This window comes from Triturus cristatus, chromosome 4_1, assembly GCF_964204655.1.
Source record: "Triturus cristatus chromosome 4_1, aTriCri1.1, whole genome shotgun sequence".
NCBI classification, from domain to species: Eukaryota; Metazoa; Chordata; class Amphibia; order Caudata; family Salamandridae; genus Triturus; species Triturus cristatus.
In genome coordinates, this window is record NC_140585.1 from 931,202,342 (window position 1) to 931,229,953 (window position 27,612).

The 27,612-nt window shown below is 41.9% G+C and overlaps 2 protein-coding genes across 6 annotated transcripts in view; one reads left to right on the forward strand and one right to left on the reverse strand.

Moving 5' to 3' along the window:
* Window positions 1–9,367, reverse strand: part of LOC146855840 (uncharacterized) — a 69,095-nt gene extending 59,728 nt beyond the window's left edge. The window contains exon 1 of one of the 5 annotated variants that reach the window (XM_085653780.1): window positions 9,282–9,367. The gene's annotated coding sequence lies outside the window, so the exon portion shown is untranslated. Of the gene's footprint in view, window positions 1–634; window positions 768–1,113; window positions 1,299–9,281 lie in introns of those variants that run through there. The other 4 variants (XM_085653778.1, XM_085653782.1, XM_085653779.1 and 1 more) reach the window with 4 other exon arrangements.
* The window catches only part of CHKB (choline kinase beta), a 77,371-nt gene continuing 51,744 nt past the window's right edge, over window positions 1,986–27,612 (forward strand). Inside the window, exon 1 of the mRNA XM_085653777.1 lies at window positions 1,986–2,990. Within this exon, the coding sequence (XP_085509903.1) occupies window positions 2,710–2,990 (281 nt within the window). The 5' untranslated portion in view covers window positions 1,986–2,709. The remainder of the gene's footprint in view (window positions 2,991–27,612) is intronic.

Genomic DNA, 27,612 nt, shown 5'->3' on the forward strand with positions numbered 1-27,612 from the left:
TCCCCCCAGCCAAGAAGTTGGGATCCACAGAAATATGCTGAAAGTGTCCTGGTGTAATTTTCAGACACCGGGACACATTGAGCAGCGCCTGCAGGCTGTCTGCTTTCGATTTCCTGCAGCAACGTAAAGGCAGTGAGGGAGCTTTTTTTCGTCTCCAGCTAGGCCGAAGTTAAGGGGCCATCAGGCCTTGAATATCCGGATTGTAGGCTGCCTGGAACTTCACATTAAAATGTAAATGCCAAGGAGGGGAAACAAAGGCACACAGCTTATCTCTTCACAGGTACTTAGGAGAGGCATGCTTTTGTCTTTGTTCAGTCACTAGCTTCAAAAACATAATATAACTGTGTCTGACGCTAGGCCCTGCTGGCACACAGCGTGTATATTGCTCAGAGGTGCGTGGCACTTGCAGGGCCTAGCTTCAGGAACATTTCTATCTACATGTTGTTATATGTCATCCCTTTATTAATGTAATAACTGCACTTTCACAATTGCTTTATTAACCTTCTTGCTTCTCAAATTTGCTTGAAAATGCACCATTTACACACTCTTTTTTCAAAATGTTCTCGTGGGTAGAACCCCCCCCCCCCCCTCCTCCCCTCCCCCTCTATAAAGATGTTCAGGCTCGCTGGCTCACCATGGTGCACTCCGATAGAAAGTTTACGCTGTACCACTTTCAGATGTCACCAGCCACCACTGCCTGTGATCCATTTTGTGTTACGCCTGACCCGTTTCGTGTTACGCGTTATTCAGGTCTTTCCACCCACGCATATTTCTCCCTCTTATCAAAGTTGAAATGTTGGCATGTATGCACAAAATAAAAAATGCACATCTTGCTGCACGTGTCGTCCAGCGAGAAATAAAGTCACAGAATGAACATCTTGACTTAGCCATATTAACAAGAATGGAGAAAGGCGAAACACACACTCAACACATCAACATGATTTCGTTTCAATTGCAATAACTCATGTTGATACATATGTATACATTCAAACGCAAATTAACAGAAATGCATATTTTAGCTCAACTAGGGAAAACTTCCACAGGCCTGAGTAACAGGAGTGAGCGTTTACTGTCGTAGACCTAGGTATTAATGTAGTGCACGGGGAGCCTGACCTTTGTAATGGCCTTTGGCAGTCCTACGGTCACTTCCACGTGGAGCTTATTCTCCGTACAAAGTCTTTCCGCAGACGCCTCTCCAGCAGCGTTTCAAGCCTCGGTTTCGAAGTGTACTTACACGTACTAGTGTTCCTGCGAGGCCGTATTAGAGCAGAAGCATAAGAAAATGAAAGTTCTCGTCTGAGCTGGAGGGTTTTTTGAGCAGCTTTGTGTTTTCCAATCACAAACTAGTACAACTGGGCACGCCTTTTGGTCGTGGTGCAAAAATAACGGTCACCGCACTAATAAAGCTGCTTTATCGGCGTGCAATCGCGTTTAAACCCTGCTAACGTTGTAGAAACTGGATATATACCCATATCAGGCCATCATAATTAACTACACCTCGGATTCCATTTCAAGCGTTTCGAGGCGTAATTCCTCTGAGACCTATACGTATTTAAAGTACTGTTGTACGATTAAATTCGAGAAATGAAAAGATGCAGGAAGTTGTAATAAGAATCAAATTAAATGTTTTTTCAATACCTTAGAGATTTTTTTCGGAAAATGAAAAGTGTATATTAACATCTAGCAGAAGAACATGCAAAGAAAGAAAAGTGATCCTGTCATCTTCCTGAATGGAATATTGGCTTGCTGGTAACTTCCCCAATCCAACATGGCCGCCCAGTTACAGTCTTGCACCTATATTTATAATACATTCTTTATGTTCACGCCTATATTCAACTTAATCAGTAAATGTATTGTGTGGGACACGCTAACAAAAGACTTTAGAGAAACAGAAGTAAACATCACGCTTATAACCACTTTAGTCAGTGAAGAGAAAGAGTTTGGAAACTGATTGTGTTGAACGGATTACAAAATAGAAGACCCGCCTACACTGCCGCGGTTCAGCTGTCAGATACTATTCAACCCTTCTGCGCTACTGTCTGTGCCTGATTCGCGACTCTCCGGCTTGCTAAAAATATTTTCCATTTTCCAAGTTTGCTGACCCATCTATCCCGGGCGTGGTGTTCTAGTCATGCGGTTCTTAGAAGACTATGATTGGAGGAAGCTATTCAGCCAATCATTAAAGGAATGATACCGGGCGACCATTGGTGGATGCTTCTTATTGGTCTTTAGTTCCAATTTTATTCTCTAGACTGCGACTTTTAAGCCTCTCTGACATTCTGAGAACACGATTAGGTGCTGACACTGCAGTCAGACCAGTCCAAGGATGCTGTAACTGACAGGCAATGAATGGGCCGACAGCCAGGGACTGAATGGGATGCTTGATGACAGGGAAGGGCAGGTGTACGGAGACTGAGGGTCTTGCAAATAACGACGTACAACCAAGGGCGCAGGGTACACGGGAAAGCGGCACATGGAGGGGTAGGAGCTTTTAAACACATGGTACTCTATTGGGTACTTAGTTTATTCGACTCTTAAGTGTGTGCACACCTTGTATCAACGGTGTCAAGGCTTAATGTGCCTAGTTGTCCGTATCACCAAGTAAACCCGCATGTAAGCAGTCATTACCATCCAACGAGGACTAAAGGACTGCGTATCAATTTCTTTGCCATCTGTGAGTCAGTGTGTTTTAGGACGTTTGCACTGAGGATGAATAGTACAGAGCTCCCGGATGGGGATCCGACGGTGGCAGTGCAGGACACCAGACCTATCAACCCTACCCAGGCTGCAGGCTCCGTGGGAGGTAATGACGCAGTGTCTTCGGTGGGTTTTTCAGAGGTGGATTCTGAGGGTGAACTGTATCCGCACGGACGCCGGGAGGAAGTGAGCAAGGACATGAGGCGCAGAGCCTTCGATTGGTGCAGAGAATACTTGTCTGGAGCCTGGCGACTCCTAGAGAAAGAGGAGGACATGTCTGTGAGCATCGTCAGGTAACATGGGTTGGGAAGAGGGCATGGAGGTTAAGAATGCTGTATGCATATGAGACCTTTCTTTATTTTCCGAGTTGCATTTGCATTCCTTCGGTATGTCATTTTTGACTGTCACTTTATTCAAGGAGTTAAGTGTTGCCAGTGCTCAACTCTGACGGTAATGACAAATTGGGTTCGAAACCGCTCTCTGTAAGGCCCTAAATTCGTGCCATTTACACAATAAATATCGCTTACATTGCATGGCATACACATTGCAGTGATATGCAGGAATGGCCTGGATGGTTGGGACACATGCACTTTGCAAATAGAAGGGCCCATGCTGTATTTGTTTCACTGGCTATTCTGTGATAATGTGCTGGGTGTTTAACCGAGCATCTTTTGTGATCTAAAACCCCCTTTTTCTAGGCAAATAAAACACTTTTTGTTATGTGCATTTTCCGTGGTGCCCACCCACTCTATATATATTTTACCAAAAGAATTGCTAACACTATACTTCATTTAAAAATATATATATATATATATATCTTTATTGTTTTTTTCTTAAATTACTTTCTTTTGCTTCTACTTACATTTTCCATGACAATACGAAATAATCATTAATAACACACAGCTCTGCGTTATACCTCCTCATTATATCACTAGCTAACACTATACTTCATTGCCATTGAAAACTAAATACATTGAGGTAGCTGATAGAAAAATTTGCCGAATTGTATAGAGTAGAGTTTTTCAGGACACATCTTACAAACTCATTATATAAGTTTAAAAACCCATGAGTTAATCCAAGTCAGCTATCCTATTCTTGTTTACATTTTACACGTTTACCTCAAGCTTGCATGGTATGTGGTTCCTATCCTGTAGGAGTGTCTCCTTCTCTTTTCCCAGATGTTGTATTTCTCTAGTTTTTCTTTTCCATGCAACATATGAGTCTTATGTAGACTACAATACAAACTGAGTCACCTCTAAGTGTCTTGGTGAGTTCATGGTGTGAGTGGATTTTCATGATGGGGTACTATTGAGGCGGCAGGCAGTGAAAGGTTCTTACACCTCCTGTCACTGGGTCATAGAGGTGTTAAAACTATATGCTTATTCCGTTGTGGCCTTTTTGATGCCCACATAGACCATTGGTTGCTTATGTGCCAGTTGTAATGACAATTCTTGTGCCTAAAGGCGATACACACCTGCCAAATATTGGCAGCGACGAAGCAAAAGAAAATAGTGTTTACTGGTGGGGTGGCTCTGTGTGCGAGAGGTTGGTGAAATGGAGAAAACACAAAGAAGAAAATGCACAAAGAGAGTAAAAAGACAGCAGTGTAGAGGAAAAAAGTGAAGAAGAAGCTCTGCAGATAGGGTGATTTCGGAGACGGGCCTGTAGAGGCTGAAGGGGCGTGACTGAAAAACACAAGCGAGCAGGCAAAGAGGAGAGTCATGTGAAGGGCAGAATAGCAGCAGTTGGGCAACACAGGGCAGTCCCCCTTCCACAGACCTTTGTAATGTTTAATTCAAAATCTCATATTTTTGGAATTGAAACCTTTTTCAATTCTAATTCACAAACTCATTTTGTTACTCATTTTTCTGATACTGAACTAACTAGCAGTGGCAAAGCCACTCCGTCTAGATTGTTTTAAGGGCATTTGCACTTTGTGGTAATTTTCCTGTATTATTGTGAAACTACTTTCTAGTTTACAGATCCACAGTGCCCGCGAGCCCAACCACTTAAATAGGATCTTGGATATGTTACTGGCTATTAGGCTCTTCTGAAAACTCTTGGTTATCATGGAGATTGCTTTTGTGGAGCATGACTTGTGGACAACTATCAGCGAATCACTAGAATGATGCTTGTGAGAAATGATCATGGGAAGGTAAGCTGTAGCACAATCTGGTATGAAGAAAATGCTATATTTAGACGTGAGCTTGCAGCACACCTTGTTATGCATCTTCCTATGCAAAAAAATATGGATTTAGAAACAATATTGAAACATCTTGAACCTCGACATAAAATAGAACGCTCCGAAAGGGCACAAATGGAATCGAGGACGGTCAGGGGAATTGGTCAGAAAATTGATATACATCAAACTTAATGCTATGAGAGAGGCAATAACACAGATCAGAATTTAGGCTTAGAAGCTTAAACAAGCTCAGGTGAGAAACTACATATACAGTTACAGACACCATGTTGTAATCTTCAATGAAGGAATTCAGAATGAATCTGGAGAAGTAAGTTTATGCCATTACTGGAAGTATGGTAAAGTGGTGTTAATTTATGTTTAATACCATTGGAAGTAAGAAAGGTTAGCATTTCTTTAGATGTAAACTGTACACCATTGTCAGTTAAGATGGAGGATGGACAACCTTCTTGTAAAAAAATGCATTCTAAAAAATCAATTACATTCTTAGTGTCGACTTTGTCAACAACTTTCATTTCAAACCATCTAGAAAATAAATCAGTATTATCAAACCAGTTAATGGTACCCATGATGTCTAAAGCTAAATCTTCCCATGGAAGATTTGGGGAAGTAACTACACCTAAAGGTGGATTAAAGTTTTTCTTTTTTATTTATCAGACAACTCGCAATTAATGCAAGACCTAACAATTCTCTCAATATTATTGTCAATTCCAGGCCACCAATATTGGTCTCTAACTCTAGATTTAGTGCGAGAAATACCTGGATGACCTTCATGAGACAAATGTACAATTTGATCTCTTAAAGATACAGGAGGAACAATTTTGTTCCCTCTAACAAGTAAATAGTCAGAAATTGAAAGTTCATCTCTGACTTTCCAAAAACGTCTTAAGTCATTAAGATTTTTTTTACACAAGTTGCTCCAACCGTTTATGACTTTTGATTTAACATCACATAAATTATTATCTTGAGAATCTTGGAATTCTGGCAGAAGCTTTTGTTGAGGCCCTCTGTAGTGAGTAATTTAGTAAGAGGTTTATGATCAGTTCTGACGCATACATTTTTAGCCCATATACATTTTCTAAAATGCTCCAACCCCCAAACTACAGCTAAACTTTCCCTTTCTATCACAGAATACTTTTCTTCTGTCTAGAGTCAAAGATCTAGACGAAAACGCAATAATCACTACTTGATTGTTGTCTAAAATTTGGGTTAAAACCGCTCCAAGACCCTTGGAGCTAGCATCAGTAGTCACTAATGTATGAGCACAAGGATTAAATCCTTGAAGATTGTGAGCATTACAGATGGCCTTTTTTATAATGAGAAAAGCTTGCTGAATTCTTCTGACCAAATGAAATTGACTTTGTTCTTTAATAGATTCCTCATGGGATGGGTCTTTACTGAAAAGTTACAAACAAACTGAGTAAAATTCAGCTAAACCCAAAAATGATCTTCAATCAACCTTGTTTTTTGGAGCAGGAGCATCCAAAATGACTCTTACCAAATTAGTCTTTGGTCTTATGCCTTGTTCACTAATCTCGTGTCCTAAATAAACTACACTATTCTCGGAGAATTAGCATTTTGAGATTTCAGCAGTAAGATTTATGTCATTAAGAACACTTAAAACCTTCCTTAATCTAGAGTCATGTTGATGCGCGTTTTTTCCCCATAATAAGAATATAATCTTGAAAGAAGATGACACCTTGCATATCTCCAAAAAGCTGTCACATTAGACGCTGAAAAACTGCAGCCGCAGAGGCCAATCCAAAGGCATGCGGCGAAAACGAAAACACCCAAAAGGAGTGCAAAATGCTGTTAAATCACGACATGAATGATGTAGAGAAACTTGGTGATACGCTGAAGATAAATCCAACGTTGAGAAATATTTAGCACCACGAGTTAATGACAACATTTCATCGATTCTAGATAATGGGTATTGATCAACAATAATATTGTCATTAAGACTTCTTAAATCAACACATAAACACATTTTTTTCATTGGCCCGTTCAGCTACAACCAATGGAGAAATCCATTCTGCAGCTTCTATCGGTTCGAAAATGCCATTTTCTTGTAATTTTAATAATTCATTCTTAACTTCATCTTTAATAATGACTGGGGGGGAGGAGCCAAGATGGCGACCGGGACGGCAGCGTAGGCTCCCGGCTCCGTGAACCTCCACATCCCGCACAGATATCCTGCATGTGATCCTCAGCCTGCGCTACATGCCCGTGTTGGTGATCGAGAGCGGCAACCGATCGTGTGATCCTGAAGCTTCCAGCGGCGGTACCGCCCGAGAAATGCTCATTTGAAGTTTGCGGCCTGTGCAGCCCTGGAGCCGGGACCTCGGGTGGACAACATGGCCGGGCGGCAGTTTAACAACAGCGGCCATTGGTGACCGGGTGGAGTCGGACTGCCGAAGCGGCGCGAATATTGGCCTGAATCTCGCAGTAGTCGCTCCTACCACCGAGAGTAGCGTGACGGGTGCATACCCGGGGTGACGATTCCAGGGGTTTATCGGCGATCGCCTGGACCCTCGCCAGTGAACTGATCGGACGCGGCCTGTGGCTCGTCCCGATTTGCGCGGGCTGCTCCCGGTTTTCGCGGACACTGGCCCAGGGGGAGAACGACTGTTACCTGTGGCCGCACACTGTATACACATTTTGCCTGCCTCCGGACCTTTGTTTGCAGGGATATGGAACTTGCTGCGCCCGTGCCTGAGACCCGGTCCCCATCTGGGATGGCCCTGCCCTGCGGCCATCTTGATGGGATGGACTCTGTCATCCTGTACACTGGGTCACAGCAAGATTGGGAGTGTGTGGCGCAAAGGAGCGTGGCGGAGCGAGCGCGGGGGACCGTGCTGGGGTACGGTGACCTTCTAGATGCTCTCGGAGCCCTTCATTCCACCCTGGTCCACGGCGTCCTGGTATTGGGGAGGAAGCTGGATGGTATTGCGTCAGCGTCGGAAAAGTTGCGGTCTGCCTGTCCCCAGGTACATAAGGCTCTGTCTCACCTTCCACAGGAGGAAAGTACCGTGACCGCCTCTGTGGATAAGGGACGGATGGAAACTTTGGACACTGTGGCAGCGTGTGGTCGGCTGGCTGTGGGGTCGGTCTGTTCCGGAGGTTTTGGACTTGAGCAGACGGTGGTGACTTTGTCCCATGCGCGGCCTCCGGCGACCCAGGTAATCTTCACGCAACGATCGCCTGCTCTGGCCGATTTCTCCTTCCTGGACCTTGTGTGCGGCGCGGGCCCTGGGGCAGTACTGGGAAAGGTGATCTTCCATGACGATGACTGTGCTGATGTTTCGAAACGTCCTCCCCACGTGTGTGTCCCTTCCTAGTCTTCTCTGGACGCTCCTCTTCCTTGTAACTTTGGACATGATGGTGGGTCGATGGGTATGCACTGGTGGATTCGCAAAGAGTGGCCAAGGATAAGGCTGATCCTTCCGAGGTGGTCAATTAATAGGCGGGCGGGCTGGGGGGTTGTGTGCTTTCACGACGTAACTAATAGTGTAGCCAGTGCATAATGCTCCCCATTTCTCTTAGATATGGCCGACTTTTTGCTGTTTACTGTTTGCGCTGGGGAGGAATATATTGTGCGGGAGGGAGAAGCCGGGGGCATGGTTGAAGGCCCTCCTCCAGTTTATTATTACTCTCTCCCCTTTTCTGTTAGGGGGGGTTTCCTCTCTTTCCCCTTTTTCTCTGTTTCTTCTATATTTCGGGTCTGGTTCTGGGGCGACAGGCACGCTGCGGGGGGGGGGGGGCGTAGTCATCTGCAGAGGTGCAGGGTGGGGGGGTGGGGGAGGGGCTTCTTTAGTCCTTTACTTTGTTTCTATGGCCTCCTTTTTCTTTTCTTATTCTTCTTTGTCTTTTTCTGGGGTCAGTGCGGTAGGTGTATGTTACATTTGCATTTTCAATGGTTGTTGTTCAACATGGTTATGTTATGGCATAGTAGCATCTTATGAGATACAGTTCTTGTTCCATTTGGAACCTTAAGGGACTGTGATGCTCTGGGCAGTTATCTCTGTCTGGATGATGCTGATCAGTCACCTTGGGTTGCTGTGCTGTTAAAAATAAATCCATTTTAAATTTATTGGACCTGAACTCCATCCTTGTAACAATGGCGACGAGTTATGAAGGAGAGGAACACCTGACCAACCAGACTACTACAGCACAGGTGTTGTGTGTTCTTTAAATTCCGATTTTATTGACCTTCTGAAACGGACCCTGCTGTTAAAAACAACACTTCAAGATTGTTACTTGTGGTGAAAACCGGACTTTTCCATGTGCTTGGCAACGTGAGTTAATCTATTTTGAGCATTTTTACATATTTATTTTACCAAGTGTTAAGCGCGAGGAAACTAGCGTGTACTTTAAAAGTAAATACCTTGCCCTTCGGCCTTCCTGGAATCTTCAAGGGAGATAACTCACGCAGGCTGAACAATGCCAAGTGTTCTGATCGGAAGGTTGTCAGCTCTGCGCATGCATTTCAGGCTCAATTAGCGTGATTGTCTCTGGAGACATTCTGGCAGATTACGATCTCCATGGTTAAAAATAGAAGCTTTTAACTACCCGTGTGTCTTCTATGGTTTGAAAGGCTTGACTTGTTTACATGACAACTGTTGGTAACGAAGGAAGTCACCGGAATAAAAAAAAAAGCACTAAGTTCAGAACAGCACTTTCAACAAAATTGGGAGTTCATCAAATATAAAGGAAAGTTTTGTTGCCACCAGTTAATACTACTAGTCATTATTATAAACAGTTTTTACTCTATTTTTTTTTGTGCTGTTTCTTCGTTCTGGTTTCAAGAGCAACAAATAAAAAAAAAAAAAGGTGGTTTGCAATTATATACACATGAATGTGAACTAATTCCTTGTATAAATATATAACCATATATATATATATATATATATATATTTTATTTTGGATTGCAAGTCTGTGTGCTTTACTGATTCAAAACAACAAAATGCAATTCGACCCGCCCGACAAGTTTTTACAAAACAAAGGTGATCCTCCAATGCCTTGGACAAGATGGAAAGAAGAATTTTTAAATTATATGAAGGCAATAGATGGGGAACGCATGGGAGCAGAAAGAAAAAAAAGCATTTTTTTACATTGTTTGGGCTCGGAGGGTCAAATGGTTTTTAGAGCTCTACCTCAAGTACCACCGTTGGAAGGAGAAGGAGAGGGTTTTAATGTATACAAAGAAGCTTTACAACGTATGGAACTCCGATTTAAACCTGTTACTAATATCGCATTAAACAGATACAAATTTTACACCAGGATTCAACATGAAAATGAATCATTTGACGATTTTTTAACAGCGTTGAGAGCTTTAAGTATTCACTGCAACTTTGGGGCAATTTGCGATGAGATGATTAGAGACCAAATCATCGTACATGTAAAGAACAAAAAAACTCAAGAGCGTTTATGGGAAATTGGTGATCCTAAGTTAGCAGAAGCGATTTCAACTGCAAAAGCACTAGAACAATCTGAGAAGTGGATGTTAACTGTAAAAAGTACCACCATTAATAAGTCTGAGGTATCAGACGATATATGTGTGGTCAAACGTACTGAGACACAACAAAGTGATCATAAAGGCGAGCAGAACCCTTCAGGATATAATTCCTTTCGTGGTGGTACACATCCTTTTCATAAGAAATTCGAAAGGAATGATAGACCTGGATCCTGTTACAGGTGTGGTAGCAAGCTACACTTAGCTAATTATGGGGGTTGTCCAGCAATTAACAAAGAATGTAAGAAATGTGGTAGGATTGGTCATTTTGCCTCTGCATGCAGGGATGTTAGGAAAAACAATTTTTCTACTCAAGGCAGAGTATCTTCAATGGCTGAGTTGGATAATACTGTTCATAAATGTGAAACTTGTAGTTGCAAAGAACATAACAAAGGTTTTGTAGTTTCTATCTATGAGGAAATTTCTAGCATAAACAATACAGTCTCCAATGAATATAAGAAACCTCCCATGTGTGTGGTGGAAATCTCTGGCGTATTAATAGACCTGATGGCGGATTCTGGTTCACCATGGACCATTATTTCAAATGACTATTTCCAGCAAAAACTTAGTTCTGTATTGCTACCTTCACAATTGTTACCGTCCGACATAATTGCACATGGTTATGATGGTACAAAAATTGATATGATGGGGTATTTCGAGGTAAATTTACGGTTCAAAACAAGGGAAATAGATGTCAAGTTATACATTGCGGTCAAAGGCATAAATGTTTTGGGATGGTGGGACCAGTGGAAAATAGGCGTTATCCTTAATCCCCGTTCTAGTGAACCTGTATTATTGGATGAGGAAGTGCATTTAAACAACATTTCACACGTTTCTTCACAAGTGAAAGGAAATGTCATAAAGGGTAATTTCAGTGATGTATTTTCAGACACGTTAGGTAAGCTTAAAGATTATACCCACAGGATAAAACTTAAAAGAGATGTTGATCCGGTAAAACAAAAACTAAGAAATGTACCGATCAACGTCAGGGAAGAGCTTAAGAGCATGTTAAATGATTTAGTAGCAGAAAAAATTATTGAACCTATTGATTCGGCTGAGTGGGTTTCTCCCATTGTTTTGGTAAGAAAACCAGATAAAAAATTGAGAATGTGTGTTGATCTAAGAGCACTCAATGCTGGCATCATAATTGATTGCCATCCCCTTCCCAACATAAATGAAGTGGTTTCAATGTTAGAGGGTGCGAAAGTATTTTCCACTTTGGACCTCAGGTCCGCCTACCATCAAATCTGCCTCACTGAAGACTCCAAACCACTTACGGCATTCATCACTCCCCAGGGTTTATATCAATTCACTAGAATGCCGTTTGGGTTAGCCTCAGCGGCTTCGGTGTTTCAAAAAGTGATGTTTAACATATTTAGGGATGTGGACAAATTCGTCAAGTGTTTTCAAGACGACATCCTAATTTTTTCAAAAGATGAGGAAGAACATTTCAAGCATTTAACTGAGGTGTGTGGAAGGTTAAGACGCTGTGGATTAACCCTTAAAGCAGATAAATGCAAAATGTTTAAAGATTCAGTTGAATATTTAGGTCACACTTTATCTAAGGATGGGGTAGTACCTAAGAAATCTAATGTTGAAGGAATAGTGAAGGCTCCCCCTCCATCGAACAAGGAACAGTTGTTATCATTCACAGGAATGTGTGAATACTACAGTAAGTTTGTTGAAAACTTCGCTCACAAGATGGAGCCCTTGAGGAAATTGTTAAGAATGAAAGTTGTTTTTGAATGGGGTTCAGAACAACAAAAAGCTTTTGAACTTATTAAAGCTGAAATTCTGAAGGCTCCTACCCTTAAACCTTATTGCATGAACAAAGAATGCATCATTACTGTGGATGCAAGCTTATATGGAATTGGAGGTGTTTTATCCCAAAGATGTGGTAAGGATGAATGGAATGTTTGTTTTGCATCCCGCACGTTAAATGACATTGAGCGTAGATATGCAGTAATAGAAAAAGAACTTTTAGCATGCGTGTGGGCCATTGAACATTACAGGAACTACATTTGGGGTAGTAAGTTTATCTTGAGGACTGATCATAAACCCTTAGTTAACATACTTTCTCCGGGGGGTGGCTGGAACTCTACCGCCCGAATAGCAAGACTTACCTCTAGATTACAAGAATATTGCTTCATACCAGTGTTTGTTCCTGGAAAAAAAAATGTCATGGCAGACTTCATGTCTAGACTTCCATGTCAGGTTTCTGAAAACAGTGACTGTGAAGATTCTGAGGTGATTACCACAATTCAGGATGTTGTGAATGGAACTTTTGAGGATATTTCTGAAAATAGCTGGAGATGTTGTGAGAAGGAGGATATCATATGGCAAACTGTCAAAGAGTATATTTTGAAGGGTTGGCCAGAAAGGAAAATGTTACCAGAAGAGTTTATGCCAATGCATAGAGTTGCAGATTCTCTGGTATTAGAAGGTGATTTGATGTTTAAAGATGGTAAATGTGTGCCTCCTTGTGGAATTCAAAAGGTCATTATAGACTTGGCACACAAGTCACATCCAGGAATATCAGCGATGAAGCGTTTGGTTAGGAATTATTTCTGGTGGCCTGGTTTGGATCGCATGGTAGATCGCATTGTAAGAGAATGTGATGTGTGCATGGCAAGTGAGAATATGTTAAAACTTAACACTCCTCCTTTAAAGAATACTGAATGGCCAACTGAGCCTTGGAAGAAAGTGGCATTTGACATTTCTGGTCCTTTCTTGTGTTTACCGCGTGATTCCCAGTATGCATTTGTCTTAGTGGATTATCACTCCAAATGGCCAGAAGTTAAATTTTCCTCAGGTGCCTCGACCAATTTAGTCATGGAATTTTTCAAAGAGATTTTTTCTAGAGAAGGATGTCCAGCTGAGCTTGTTACAGACAATGGTGTACAACTCACATCCAATGATATGGAAAACTTTTTGAAATGTCATAACATCAAACACCATACTGTTTCAGTTTATGAACCACATGAGAATGGTCTTGTTGAACGGTTTAATAGGGTGTTAAAAGGGTATGTTGCAGATGCAGTAAAAGTGAAGGATAATTGGAAAAATTTTGTAAGGGAAAAATTATGGTTGTACCGCATCACACCCCATTCCACTACGGAAGTCAGTCCTTTCCGTCTTTTAAAAGGGAGAGATCCTGCTTCCAAGATTTGTCCATGGTGGTTCAAGGAGAAATGCAAGCATAAGTCTTTTTCTGATTCCATGGTTACTGGAGTTAAAGAAAGAGTTTGTTCCAAACAAATGAAAACAAAAGTGTGGTATGACAACAAGTGGAAAACTAAAGCTCACAATTTCAACAGGGGTGATTGGGTCAGGGTTAAAAAACCTGGTTTAACTATGAAGGGTTCAGGAAGTTTTGGTAAACCCATGAAGATTGTGAGGGTTTTTGATAACAGTGTCATAACCCAAGATGGAAGATTATGGAATGTTAAACGTGTTGCTAAATGTCACAATATACCCAGTCAAGCTGTGTGCTCTCCATCAGTGAGTGATAATGATAATGTAGCTTCTAGAGTTAAAGTTTCTGATCGCATAAGAACAGCTCCAAGAAGGTTTGATGATGAGTAATGTTTGTACTTAATAAGTAATGTATTAGTTTCTGGTGGAGTATTTTTGTTTGTTAAAAAAAAAGGGAGATATGTTACATTTGCATTTTCAATGGTTGTTGTTCAACATGGTTATGTTATGGCATAGTAGCATCTTATGAGATACAGTTCTTGTTCCATTTGGAACCTTAAGGGACTGTGATGCTCTGGGCAGTTATCTCTGTCTGGATGATGCTGATCAGTCACCTTGGGTTGCTGTGCTGTTAAAAATAAATCCATTTTAAATTTATTGGACCTGAACTCCATCCTTGTAACAGTGTCCTTCGTGGCCAATCATTGTTTTTTCAGTTGTGCCTCATTTCAGTGGGGTTTTCTGGGTCCTAGGGCAGGAGACTGCAGGCGCAAACGGCTCGTGATATTCCTCCACATCCTGAACCTTCTGTTTCTGCGCCATTGACTTGATAGCTTGCCATTTATTGTTGACGTTCAATATTCTGCTTGCCTTTTTTCGCTGCTGAGAACTTGATTGGCACCTGATCCTTCTATCCCTTATTGTAAAATGAAAACCTTTTATATCCTGGTTCCCCTCTTGGGCTATTCGGTGGACAAGAGAATACAAGCATGGAAAATCTGCTTCCGAGGTGCTACATGTGATTAAAATCTGTTTGCTGTTATTTTCACTGCTTAGCGGCCGGCCCCGAGGGTTGTAGGCCCATACTTGTCTTTATTTGCAATGTCAATAAAGGTTTTCCAAAAAAAAAATAAAAAATAAAAAAATAATGACTGGAACGTTGCGCACTTTATGTATTTTAGGAATGTCATTACTTTTTAACCTTATGCGATGAGAAAAACCTTTCAATTACCCAATCTTACCTGAAAATACATTTGGGAATTCTTTAAGGACCCCATTCTTGGTGTTCTCACCCTCACAAGCAACAAGGACTTGTTCTGGACTATTAGGGTCCAGAATAATGTGTAAGTCTCTTTGGTCTTTCCAGGTTAGAACAGAAGGACTATCAGAAGCAACATACAATTTACACACAGCAGTATGGTTTTTGAACTCCAATACTAATGAGCGATAACCTAACATATCAATTTTATCGCCTGTGAAACTTTCGGGAAGCACATCAGTAGGTTCTAAATGTGGACCTAAATCATTAATTAATTCTTTTTTCCAGACTCCTTTGGCAATTATAGTGAAAGGCGAACCTGAGTCTGCTGCAACCTCTAAAGGAATGCCACCGAATTTTACAATACACAAAGGCTTGCTTCTTTCATTATCATCAATATTTAAGACTATATTGCATTGTTTGATTTCTTTGGAATTAGGAGCAGATGTGAGTGAGTCAGAGTCATAATCAGATGAGTCTGTATCAGTAATACAAGTAACTTTCGGTCGCTGACTAGGTTTTTTCTTGCAGACTTTAGCAAAGTGACCTAAAACTCCACATTGTGAACATTTAGTAGATCTTGCTGGACATTTTTCGAAATCTGCGTTGTAATTTTTGTCACCACAACGATAACAAGCAAAAGTAGATGGATCATTTTGATTAAATTTTGACTTGGCAGAAGATTTATAATTGAAACCTTTTGATTAGTTCCTTTTTTTGAAGATTCTTTGCTTTTCTTGTAATTTGTGATTTTATTAACGGTAGGAGTAGACTCCGTTTGATCAGATAATGCTTTGGAACTCCTGTCATAAAGTTCAGCTTTTTTTATAAGCGTAATGACGTCTTTAAGACTGGATTCACCCTCAATCCAAAGTCTATCCTGAATGCTTTTATTTTTTGAACAAACAACTACTTGGCCCCTAATAAGCTCATCGTGTAACACTCCAAATTTGCAATGTGCAGCTAATAATTTTAATTGAGAAACATACTCTTCCACAGATTCGTGTTGAAGTTGTTTCCGTTTGAAAAAAGCGCATCGTGTTACTCCTATACATACTGCGGGTGAATAATGTTCTGTTAAATCTGAAATAGTTGTTTTAAAATGTCAAAATCACCAGACCTTTCAGGTTTTTGCATTTGATTGTATACCCTTAAACCTTCAGGGCCAAGACAGTGTAAAAGCATTCTTTTCTTTCTTTCTGGTGACAAAGTGCCAACATTCTGTCCATTTAACAATTGGCTCACCTGGAGCAGTTAAGAATTCTTTAGGAGTGCTTAAATTAATGTTAATACACGAGGATGAAATTGCAGTATTTGAAGAAGTAGAAGCTAAAGTATCTGTAGAAGTATTAGTACTCTCAATAATCCACAAGAAAAATGGATATAAGTTATCATAAAAATAATAAATGTAACTTACTCGAAGTGAAATAACAAGTAAATGATTGATACTTGTAGTAGAAGAAAAATGATGCTGTCTTTACAATCCAGACGTGCTCGGTGAATAAAATGACAAAGGTGTTTGAAGAGAAGAGAAAAAAAAAATCAAAAATGGCGGCACGTTTGCCGCGTCGGGTTACGTTGCGTGACCTTTTGGATCACGATCGATGAAAATAGTCAAGCGCAAACGCGTTGGAAAGCGTGCGAAGTAATTGGTTTCCAAGGAGACGTTGCTATGCACGTTTGATTGTTCCGCGCGGAAGACCGCGGGGAAGGTACAGTCTGGAACGGTGGTTCTGAAGAAACGTTCATGAAAAGCAACTTTAAAAGTAAACAACGATGGTGAGTTAAACAATTGAGTGTATAAGAAACAAAACACTCACCGAACTCACTTTCAGTTCTTAGCTTGAAGTTTCGCCGTAATGAAACCTACGGGAGCGAGGTGCTTAGAGGAAGAGACGCCAAGACCCTTGATAATACAATAACAGCTGCCTACAGAATCATCTTCAGCTTGCCCAAGCAAACCTCACCAGCTCAAATTAGGCTTGAATTTGGCATTGATCAACAGATCCTGGCAAGGCAGGGAGCCTACATGATAGCCTGGGACAAAGTGAGGAAATCGATACAAGGAACATTAAATGAGTATTTGTGGATGGAGTTAGCCCAACACCCGTCCTCGGCAGCAGCCAAGTTCCTACGGGTCAGCCTGAAGAACACGGGATTAGAGCAGCTCTGGGATACCCCAGCAAACCACACAACCTTAAAAAAACTGGTCAAAAAATCGATCAAACAGCTATCATGGGTTCAAGACAAGGCAGCCCTTTCCAAAAGAACGCATGGCTGGATGATCCTAAATTCGTATTCAAAGAAGGCACCACAGTACTATTTTGGCGAGGGATTTTCTAAATCCACCAAAATGTGCTTTTTAAAGTACAGGCTGGGCCTGCTCCCCTGCATTCAAAATCTTCCAATCTGGATCAAAATAAAAGCCGATCCTCTTTGTCGGCTATGTGGTTTGGGGCAAGAGGATATGCTGCACTTGATCTGCTCTTGTGAGAAACTACGTGATGAACGAAAACACTTGTTGAAACACCACTTTAATCAGCAAGGGATCCGCACACGTAGAAAGGCAGTTCTTGCTTGCTTTTCTTCCCACGATCCTCGCATGAATTGCAGCTTTGTAAAATTTATGAAGGCAGTGGAAAAAAAGATGCCAAAAATTAATCTATAACGGTCCCTGTATCATCGACTTAAGACTGCTTGTCGACTGACATTATTGACCATACGAACTCATGAGGAAACCGAGAAAGAAGAAATAACCCTACTAACATGAAGCGCGCAATTTTATTCTGTTTTACCTAGAATTGTATTTTTACCATACCTGTTCTTAATCAACTTTGTATAGCAATGGTTTTAAGTAACTATGCTAATAAAATTACTTACTTACTTACTTACCCCGTAATGAAAGTTGCTCTCAAAAGCAAACCAGCGCCGGTGAGAGAGATTGAATGAGGAACAAAAACTCTCAATCCACTCACATTCCGCTTAATACGCGATGGTGAGGGAGAGGATGAATGGGAAACAAAGGCGCTCAATCTACTCTTGTTCCGCTTGATATTTGCTGATAGCAGTTTTATGTCGATCTTTGTTGCAGGAGAGAGAAAAAAAAAATCCAAATTGAAGTGAAATCCCAATTAAAATAAAGATGTGGAGAAATCCCAAATGTCGCCAATAAAATGTAGTAATCTTCAATGAAGGAATTCAGAATTAATCTGAAGAAGTAAGTTTATTCCATGTAAACGAGCACGTCTAACAAGATCAGCTGTCAGGAGAAACTGACTCGCTGCAGTGCCTACTACATTCCATTACAACTCCAAGATAGAACATAGAATGAAAAACACATTAAAAAAGCTACAATACATTAAAGAGGCACATATGCATTTAAAGAGATACACTTACCAATTATAGTACATACTACACACCACTATCATCATAATCACCTTCTACTCCGTTTATTCATTGTCATAGCACTCTCTCAGTCTTCACCCAGATAAACAGGAAGCCTACCTAAATGGGGTTTCTATCTGTTCGAGAGACCTAATTGACTTTGCATCACTTCAGATTCATTTATCCCATCTCAGATGTACACAAAAGGAGAGAAAGAGAAAAAGGATCTTACTCCAGTACGATATAGTTTCTGGCACTTTGCTGTAAAGAATCGACTGCCCATTGTATTTCCTGTAGCTGCTATGATTCCGTGGCCAGCTCAAATGCAGTCTACGCATGCCTACTTTCCTCCGCCTTCTGTTCACTTTCAGGATGGTGGGTTACCTGTAGCCCTTTGGCAGAGCTCTGTACTATACTTTTACTTTAGTCTATTCACGTGTATGGAGACAGGTGAAAGACAAACGCTATAATGTACATATAGACAGATCCTGTACCTTTAAAGTGAATTTCACAAAATATTTCGTAGTGTGCCTGACAGTTGTTCAGACCTGATTTTCATATGATTGGGTCCTAACTGAGGTGGCATGGTGTGCAGAATAACAGTGGTCTGGGATGCGGCCTTGAGTAATTACCGATGGCTGAGATTGATTCAAGCATTCATCCATCATTTTTTGTATACTCCATTATGACGTGATAGCAGAATGGCCGAGTCACAGCTGAGCATTTCCTATTCTCTGAAGTGTGCGTCTTCATATGAAGCATTGTTTATGTGTTAACACTTGGACACTTCCTAACCATGGTTTTCACAAGCAGGGTGAGATCAGTTTCAGACTGTTTGCCAGCGAACCCTTGTGGGTTCAGGATTCACTTTTTCTTGTCTGTTTGGAGCCGTGGTCATGGCACAGCTTGGGCTCTGGTCTGGACTTTTCGGGATCCTTGTACTATTCATATCTGAGTGATGTGGCAATCTCTGTCAAGCTTCACTTTCTACAGTATACTGTTTACTTATTTAAGTTGCACAAGTATCACGCTGCAAAGGTCTGTAGTTAGATGTTGACTGCAGCCTCTGTAAGCAGCTGCTGCTTCCCTTGCCCTCTGTTGTGCTGACGTGGTCTACAAGGCAAAGTCCAGCAGATCATTGTTGTGCTCAGGGCTTTATCCTCCTCCCACGAGAAGTGCCTTCTACATTTACAGCAGCTTTGAAAGAGATTTTTTTTTCTTCTTCATAATGCCTACGTATCCGCAGATTTTTTTTTTTAAAGAAATCCAATTTAGGAAATGGACAAAATTATAACTACAGCAATTTAAAAAGTTGTATTAAAAAAAAAAAGTACATTTGAGAATTAGTTTGGCCGCTATGAACAACAGAATTATTCATTTGGAAGCAGGGCTATGCCACCAATCTAAAGTCTTAAAGTATCTTGTTCGGTCATATCGCACTTCATTGAGAAAACTCTACTCGTCCCTTGCTAACTATGGTGCAAGAAATGTTTGATATGTTCAAGAAATGCCAAACATTATTAAATTCAAGCAGCAACACAATAAAATATCCAACTCAAGTATAAAAAAAAAAAAGCAAATAGTAAAAATCAGATTAAAGGAACCAGAGAATATTTTTTTGAATGCCAACAGCCAAGAAAGCATAAAGCACTTGGATATATTTGCCATCTCGACCTAATCTCAAGTCCTACACTTCAACTTGGATATTTGTTTTTCAGAAATCTCCAGTGGGGCGAGGCAGGAGGCGGCAGCCAGTAAGGGCTCCACAAGGCTAAATTCCTTTTTTCGGGGCTGCCCTGTCCTATTGGCTAAAATACGCTACAAGCATTCCAAATCGGCAGTATCTCACTGGCAGGGTTGTTTCTTTCTCTCTAAGCTGTGGTACCTGTCCTGCGCCTCTAGAGGCCAAAATATGACGTCTCACTTTCTTTAAGGTAGTGTAAAAATCTTTTCTAGCATCTCCCATAGTTCCAGTCTTCTAGCGAAGGCTCCTATAGCCCATGTGTCCATTCCACCTGAGCTCTCCAGCAGGGTCTAGTGCAATCCCTTCCCAACTGGGCAGCTAAGCCCTTTTTCAGCCATTTGTGCCTGTAAGACTGTCCAGGAAGCCAGCCAGCAGATCCTTAGAAGAACACTTCAGTCCCTATGTTCAAGTGGTGACTAGCATACACCTCAATCTTGTTCACATGGAGATTCAGTCATAGTCTACATTCTTCAGAGTCTTCACTATGTCTTGTATTCATCTGATGAGCTGGTGGTGGGTTGTCGTTTAGACTGTGTGCCATATCCTTTGGTTCACAAGTCCTCACCTGATTGCCACATAATTTTCACAGACGAGCCGTCTCTTTTGCAGCAGTTACTGTTCACCTGTATGCAGTGTCTCCCAGGAGCTTTTGTTCCAAATTGCAGTGCCATTTCCCCCTCGGTTTTGAGCGCCTCCCAGATCCTGCTCTATTGAACCTGGGTCAAATTGTGCTGCAGGCCTCGCAAGGAGTATGGGAAGCTCTATATCGGTGCTTTAGAAACTTCTCAGAACTGTGGCCCAATTTTAAGGACGACTAACTTTTGCGACCCACCTACCTTCAATAGACATTAGGCAGGGGACTTTTAATAATTTTTTTTAATGAAACTAAAGCATCATATGGTAGCACACTGTCATTTCATTTAAAGACAGCACATTTTCCATTAAAATGTCTGCTAAATGTGTGCAGAGGTACATTTTAACTGATAAAACAGTTTTGCACACAAATCAAACATATTGTTTGGAATTCGGGTCTCACTGAATATTATTTGTGCACCACAAAGATTTGTTTTGATCCTATTGAAATCTTACTACAGAATTACAAAAAAAAATGTGAATAATTTTTGCTTTCCCTACTGCTGAATGTGCCAGTTCATTTATAGGCATTTACATTTTGTTGTGTTTTGAAAAATGACACCCTATAGCTTTTCCTTTCACACTCCGGGTAGACCTGCATGATTGTCACATAATCCTTACGTCACCTTTCTTTCTATGGCTTCTAAAGTGGGAGGAGTTTGTAAATCACCTTTTTAGAAAAGAAATAAACAACTATTTGTCAGAAGGCATAGCCTGACATTTGACCTCTGTTTCTGAAGCACACCAAATGTGGCCAGAGAAATTCTGAATTTACACTGTATCTTTATTTATTTCGTGGACTTTCCCAACCCGACAAAAATCGACTAGCGATCCACCAGTGAGTCGGGGCCCATAGGTTTGGAAATGCTGCTCTATATAACACGTTCCTCCTCCATCCAGCTGGGAGCAGAGCTGAATGCCTGAGATGGTTCCCTTACGCAAAGGCTTTTCCTGCACAAGCTCATTTGTGACCTAAAGCTTTTTGGACTTCAACGCTTAATCAGTGTCAGAAGGGCAGCCCAACAGATCTCTTAATTGCTAAAGCTTCCAGGCAGCGCAAAGTGAGTTTATAAGGTTACGTTTCCAATATACTTAACAACGATCCACCTTCAGCACTGATTTAGATTTTTGATAAATGTTTAAGAACTTTGATGGAACTTTCTAGGATTGTTATCTACAGCTCTCCAGAGACAAGCATTGGTAAATGCATTAGATGTTCGCCTATGTGTTTTATTAATATATATTTTTAGGTCTCGCCTAGGCAGCGCGCCTGCGCTGCTCTAGGAGGGCCTTTAGCCATCGGTCTTCACTTTTTTCAAGCACTGCACTCGTGCTTGTGGCATCATCCACCTTGCGGGAGCGAGCAGCGGTGCGGCCACGTTAATTACAAACATATGGCTGCTGCTCGCTCCCGCAAGGTCGATGCTGCCACAAGCACGAGTGCAGTGCTTGAAAAGTGATGCGGGAGCGAGCACGTAAACGCCGGACGTGCCCTAAGCATCTACAGGCGCAGGCGCCATATGTTTTTAGGTCGCGTTGGTCTGTACAAGCTGTGACTGCAGTGTGTACTCCTCCGGCTGTAGGGTAATAAAGTGTTTTCCATTAAGCTACAACCAGAGTCTTAAACATTGAGACGCTAATCTTCAAACTAAACAGAATTTAACGGAATAAAACTTAATGGGGCACTTGCGCTTACATTCTTCTGTGCCCTTTGCCATGGCGCACATACAGAAAATTATCGCCTGCAGGGAACTTTTGAATTAAACTACAAACAGGACCGTAGTGTTATCGCCTGCAAGGTGGGACGGTGTTGTCACAATTCTTGTTGCGATACGCCCAGGCGCTTTCACTTTTGCGTCTGGGATATGCTTTTTTAGGTTTTGCCTGACCCAGCGCATGCGCTGGTCTGGCGAGACTTATTGAGAGGGCTCCAAAAAGTGCTACCAGGCCAGCCTAGAGCTACAGTGCATGTGCGCGGGCGCCGCGTTTTACAGCGATTACTTTCACTTTCGCGGCCCCACGGTCACTTTGATGTTTGATCGCGATCACTTTCACGGCCGCTTTGCATAGCCAATAGGTCTCGCTTTTGGGACCTTATAAGTATTTAGTTATGCAACTGTTGCATGGCTAAAAACTTATAAGGTCCCAAAGGCGAGACCTATTGGCTATGCCAATGCTTGTTTATTTTGGGGCTAAACACACGCGCTGTTTACATGCAAACCCTGTGCTTGTATTTACTTAACTAATGCACACGCTATTTTTCCCCACACTCATAGTGCTGCTGTTCACACACACTTTACTAAGCACTTCACCAGCTACAAGCACGCACTTAACCGGGCTCACGCTCCTGGCTTCCGTTTACTCATACCCTGTACATGTATAAAGTTTTAACAAAGCACTAAGCAATTTTATAAGGAGGGATGGTGTTAGGACTGCAGTGCATGCTCCTTCGCCGCTGTGCTTTTAATACACCTTTGTTGTCCTTTACACTTGCGGTTACATCCTTCACTGCCCTGTGCCACAGCATAGCTATAGAAAAATGTATTAAACAAGGCACAAGTCTAATTTCCGTCACCTTTTTACATTCAACTGCTTTCAATATAACAGAAATATTCTATCGGGACCGTAATGTTATCGCGTTAAGGGGCCTTATATGTTATCACGTGCTGTGGCATTATATTAAGTTAGTGTTGAATATTACCTACTCCTCTGTAATCCTATTTTCTTAAACCGTTTTTGCCGGTTTTGCGGTATATTTGGCAAATATGTTGGGTGGTACTGCAATTTCAGCCGTAATATTAGTACCTGCAAGGGGCTTAATTTACGGCGGTGTGTGGCGGGACGCTTAGTCCTCTCTTTTTAAGCTTTTTTCTAGAAACATTGTATACATGTTTTGTTTTGCTTCCCTTTCTATTTTTTAAACATTCTAAATAAACACTTGCAAATATACCTATACTACGTATCCTGCCTTCGGAATAGCCTTGTGAGAGCCCACTAGCTTACAGTTCCTGCAGGCATACGCAGCACACCTCTCCCACTTCAAATAAACTTCAGTTCACCTAACGCCAAACTTTAGCACAAATGTGATCTCGGCCTCCGGCGCTCCTATTAACAAAAATTAACAAGTTGTTGTCCTAAAGCTTCACACGAACCAGACCACCAACGCCATGTGAATAGCAGGCAGCGACAACCCAGTACTCTTTTCCCCCAGGCCATGTTTTGTTCCTCATACACTTCCTTTCAATAGCTCATATGTTTCCACACAACTTAAAGCACTTTCTATAGCATCCTCCTGTCTCCTATACCTTTTCTATTCCCGCAAACCCCTATTTCCACTTAAACTCTCCATACTTTTTTAGACTAAACACTCTCCAGTTCTTCTTTCTTGTTTATTTCTTCTTATTCCCGCCACTCCCTCATGTTACAACTGCTTTTAATACAACACCAAGCATCCACTAAAGCCATAAATATCGCCTGCAGGGTACTTTTGAATTAAACTACAAACAGGGCCGTAGTGTTATAGCCTGCAAGGAGGGACGGTGTTGTCACAATTCTTGTTGGGATAGCGCAGTCGCTTTCACTTTCGCGTCTGGGATATGCTTTTTTTGTGGGGGCTAAACACACACAATGTTTACATGCAGACCCTGTGCTTGTATTTACTTAACTAAAGCACACGCTATATTTCCCCACATACATAGTACTGCTGTTCACACACATTTTACTAAGCACTTCACCAGTTACAAGCACACACTTAATCGGGTTCACGGAGGGATGGTGTTAGGACTGCAGTGCATGCTCCTTCGCCGCCGTGCTTTTAATACACCTTTGTTGTCCTTTACTTATAATGTTTACGTATCAGCGCGCAGGGGGCATTTGTTTTTTATTCTACTAATTAGCGTGGACGGGCTTTTCTTCCACGCAATCTGTCTCCCCATTTTGCAGGCCATAGTTGCAATAAAACGTATTCACTTGGCCCTAAAGTCACAATTGTTACCGATGCGCATCTTATCTGCTAACAGAGCAAAGGCACACTATCTGTAACACAGCGGTGGGCTGTATAAGCAGTGGCTGCAGTGTGTGCTCCTCCGGCTGTAGGGTAATAAAGTGTTTTCAATTTAGCTACAACCACAGTCATAAATACCAGAATGCTCATCTTCAAACTCAACTGAATTTAAAGGCATGAAACAGAATGGAACACTTGCGGTTACATCCTTCTCTGCCCTCTGCCACAGCGCAGATATAGAAATCTGTAACCTACCCAATTGCGGTTTATCAAAATCTGTGAATGAGCGAGGTCCTAGCAGAAATCTTGCATGACTATCCACAGGTCTGATACTTTGACGGGACAAGGGCTGAGGTGACATTTCGCTTCCTGTTCCGGGCAGTAAATGGCACACTTTCTGTTCTGACGGAGCTGCATGCTTAGCACGGATTGCAAACTTCACAGAAAAGGATATTAATACACCTCTGCTGCGAACTGTCACCGCTCCACAATTTACAGCTCTGAATCACAGTTGGGCTGTATCGGCCTTTCATTCTTCTGAGGTGCGGTTACCAGGGAAATGGATGTCACCAGGGACACCATTTTCCAGTTCTCGTCTTTCCTTTAATAACGTTATGCATTTTGGGAGGTGTAGTCTTTGTGTCATCAACCCATCTGAACACAATTATTTGTTTTGTAGGGAAAGCCCAAGCCTGTAACCATGGACACTTCCCGCCGTGTTCACCATGCTCCCGCCCCCCTCCCGTTCTCTGCATTTCCTTTCCTCTATCAGCCGTTCCACACCGTGACTCTGATCGCTATTTCTGCAGAGTGCCCAGGATAATGTACAGTGTGACTAACCACTTATACTGTCCCAATGGCGAGACTTTTGGGCTTGGTGAGCAGTTGAGCAATATAAATTAAAGAAAGTGTTCATGAGAAGGGATGAAGTGGGGACGGAGGGGGGTTAGAAACACCGGACTTCAGGGGCTTGCACTCTCTACGAGTGCAAGCTTGAAATTAAAATAAAGAGCACCTGAGGCCAGTAATTCAATGAAATCATACATATGAACGCCTCCTGTGCAACCTTTAGTTATCGGGTGGCAAGTGCTTAAATGGGTGAAGCACGAAAGCAGGCACCCACAACAACGCCCGTTTGTGTACAGTGAGCCAACCACTAGAGCACATCAAACAACAAGCATTTGCAATGCAATAAGTCTCGAATTTACGCGAGACCTATTGCATTGCAAATGGTAGGCATCACAGAAAACGGGCAGGCGGGGGAGAGAAGGCATGGACAGCGGGGCGGGGGGCGAGAAGGCACAGACAGCGGGAGGGCAAGGGGAGAAGGCGGGAGGGGAGAGTTAAGAAGGCACCAAAGCATGTTGTGCCTGCAGTAGAACCTCATTAAAGAAAATAGTGCTCACAGTTTAAATAACACGTACAGTGTAACAACATAAGTAAAGGGGCCAGTCGCCATGGGAGGTGACAAATGAAGAGGAGGTGGTACTAAGGCGGGACTAACAAGCCTTAACCCGAATCAGAAGCCAGCATTTAACACAGACAATGACACAAGCCAGTGGGAAATATGGGCGGAGAGTGAGCGGGACTTCTACTCCTCTACAATATGTCTCGCAGAACAGCGCATGCTTTTTGGCTCGACCTAAAAATGATGCCTTCATGATGGAATCAGTAAAAATAAGAACTGCAGCGCTGTGCACCGGAGAGCAGGAAGGAGTGGGCGGAGGTAAACCAAGGAGACTGCAGGGACATGCACTATCTGAGTGCAGGGCTGAAATGTAAATAATAATAAAATAAAAAAAAAAGTGTACCTGTGGCCAGAAATTCCGTTAAGTTATACACATCAACTCCTCTTGTGCAACCTTTATTTATCGGGCGGCCAGTGCCTAAATATGTGAAGCACAGGCGTGGCATGTAGACGTGCCAGGGAAAGATAACAACCAACGCGGATGGGAATCAGTAATTAGGCTTTGGGAAACTAATCAAAGAGATAGAAGGGAGAACAGGCTATAACCAAAAGAAACGGAGGAAAGCAAACTGGAAAGCACACAGACCAATAAGAAGAGAAGGCTGGATGTAAGTCCCTTTTATGATCCCCTTAAAACAATAGATTCCCCGTAGGTGAAACCTAAAAACGTGCATTTGCGCTGCTGGTAGCACTAATAATGCAATCATCGGGGGCCAGTGTTTCGCTACCTAGTATAAACACAGGGTGGCCGCTCTTTTTCTCCATGCCCCTTCTACATTCAGAGTGGTGAAAGAGAGAAGTTGGGGGAGGCAGATTTAAATCATTTTACCAAGGTGAAATCCGTGCACAGGTGGTCTGCAAAGTTAAGTCCATTGATTAGTGGGCATAGCGTAATGCGTGCATGCATACAATATCAATTTTAACACTAAATTTGTGCACTTGTGCATTCAATGAGCATACAGGGCATTTATAGGAATTTGTTCACTGCACAGTGTTATTCTTTTTTAAACCTGGTCTCAGAATTAACAATTTAACAGACTAGCAAATTGTTCTTCGTTGTAAACAACGTAAAATACATTTTCTGACACAGTGGCTGAAGCCTGATCCCAGTTCACAAACAACTACCAGAGCTGCTTAAGACATCCAGTCACAGTGCATAAGTTGCAAAGGTGTGCCCACAACAAAGGGGGGTTTACGGCATGTGATGTGCACCCAAAGAGAGGCCTAGGTAGGTGCCCCCCATTGTGCACTGGTTAAGATTTGACAACCCATTTTAGCTTATGTTTTGATCAGATGAGCAGGGCCAGCTTTAGGGCAGTGCAACCGGTGCAGCTGCACCTGGGGCGGGGTACAGTTTAAAAATAACTTATGGGTTTAAAAGCATGTGAACTTCCTTGTGTTTTTAGAATTTCAGGCAACAATAAAACTGACAGGATAACTCTGGTAATTAATGTTATACCCGAAGAGAGATTGGAGATTTCTCTAGTGGAAGTTTTGACTTATCATAAAATAGAAACA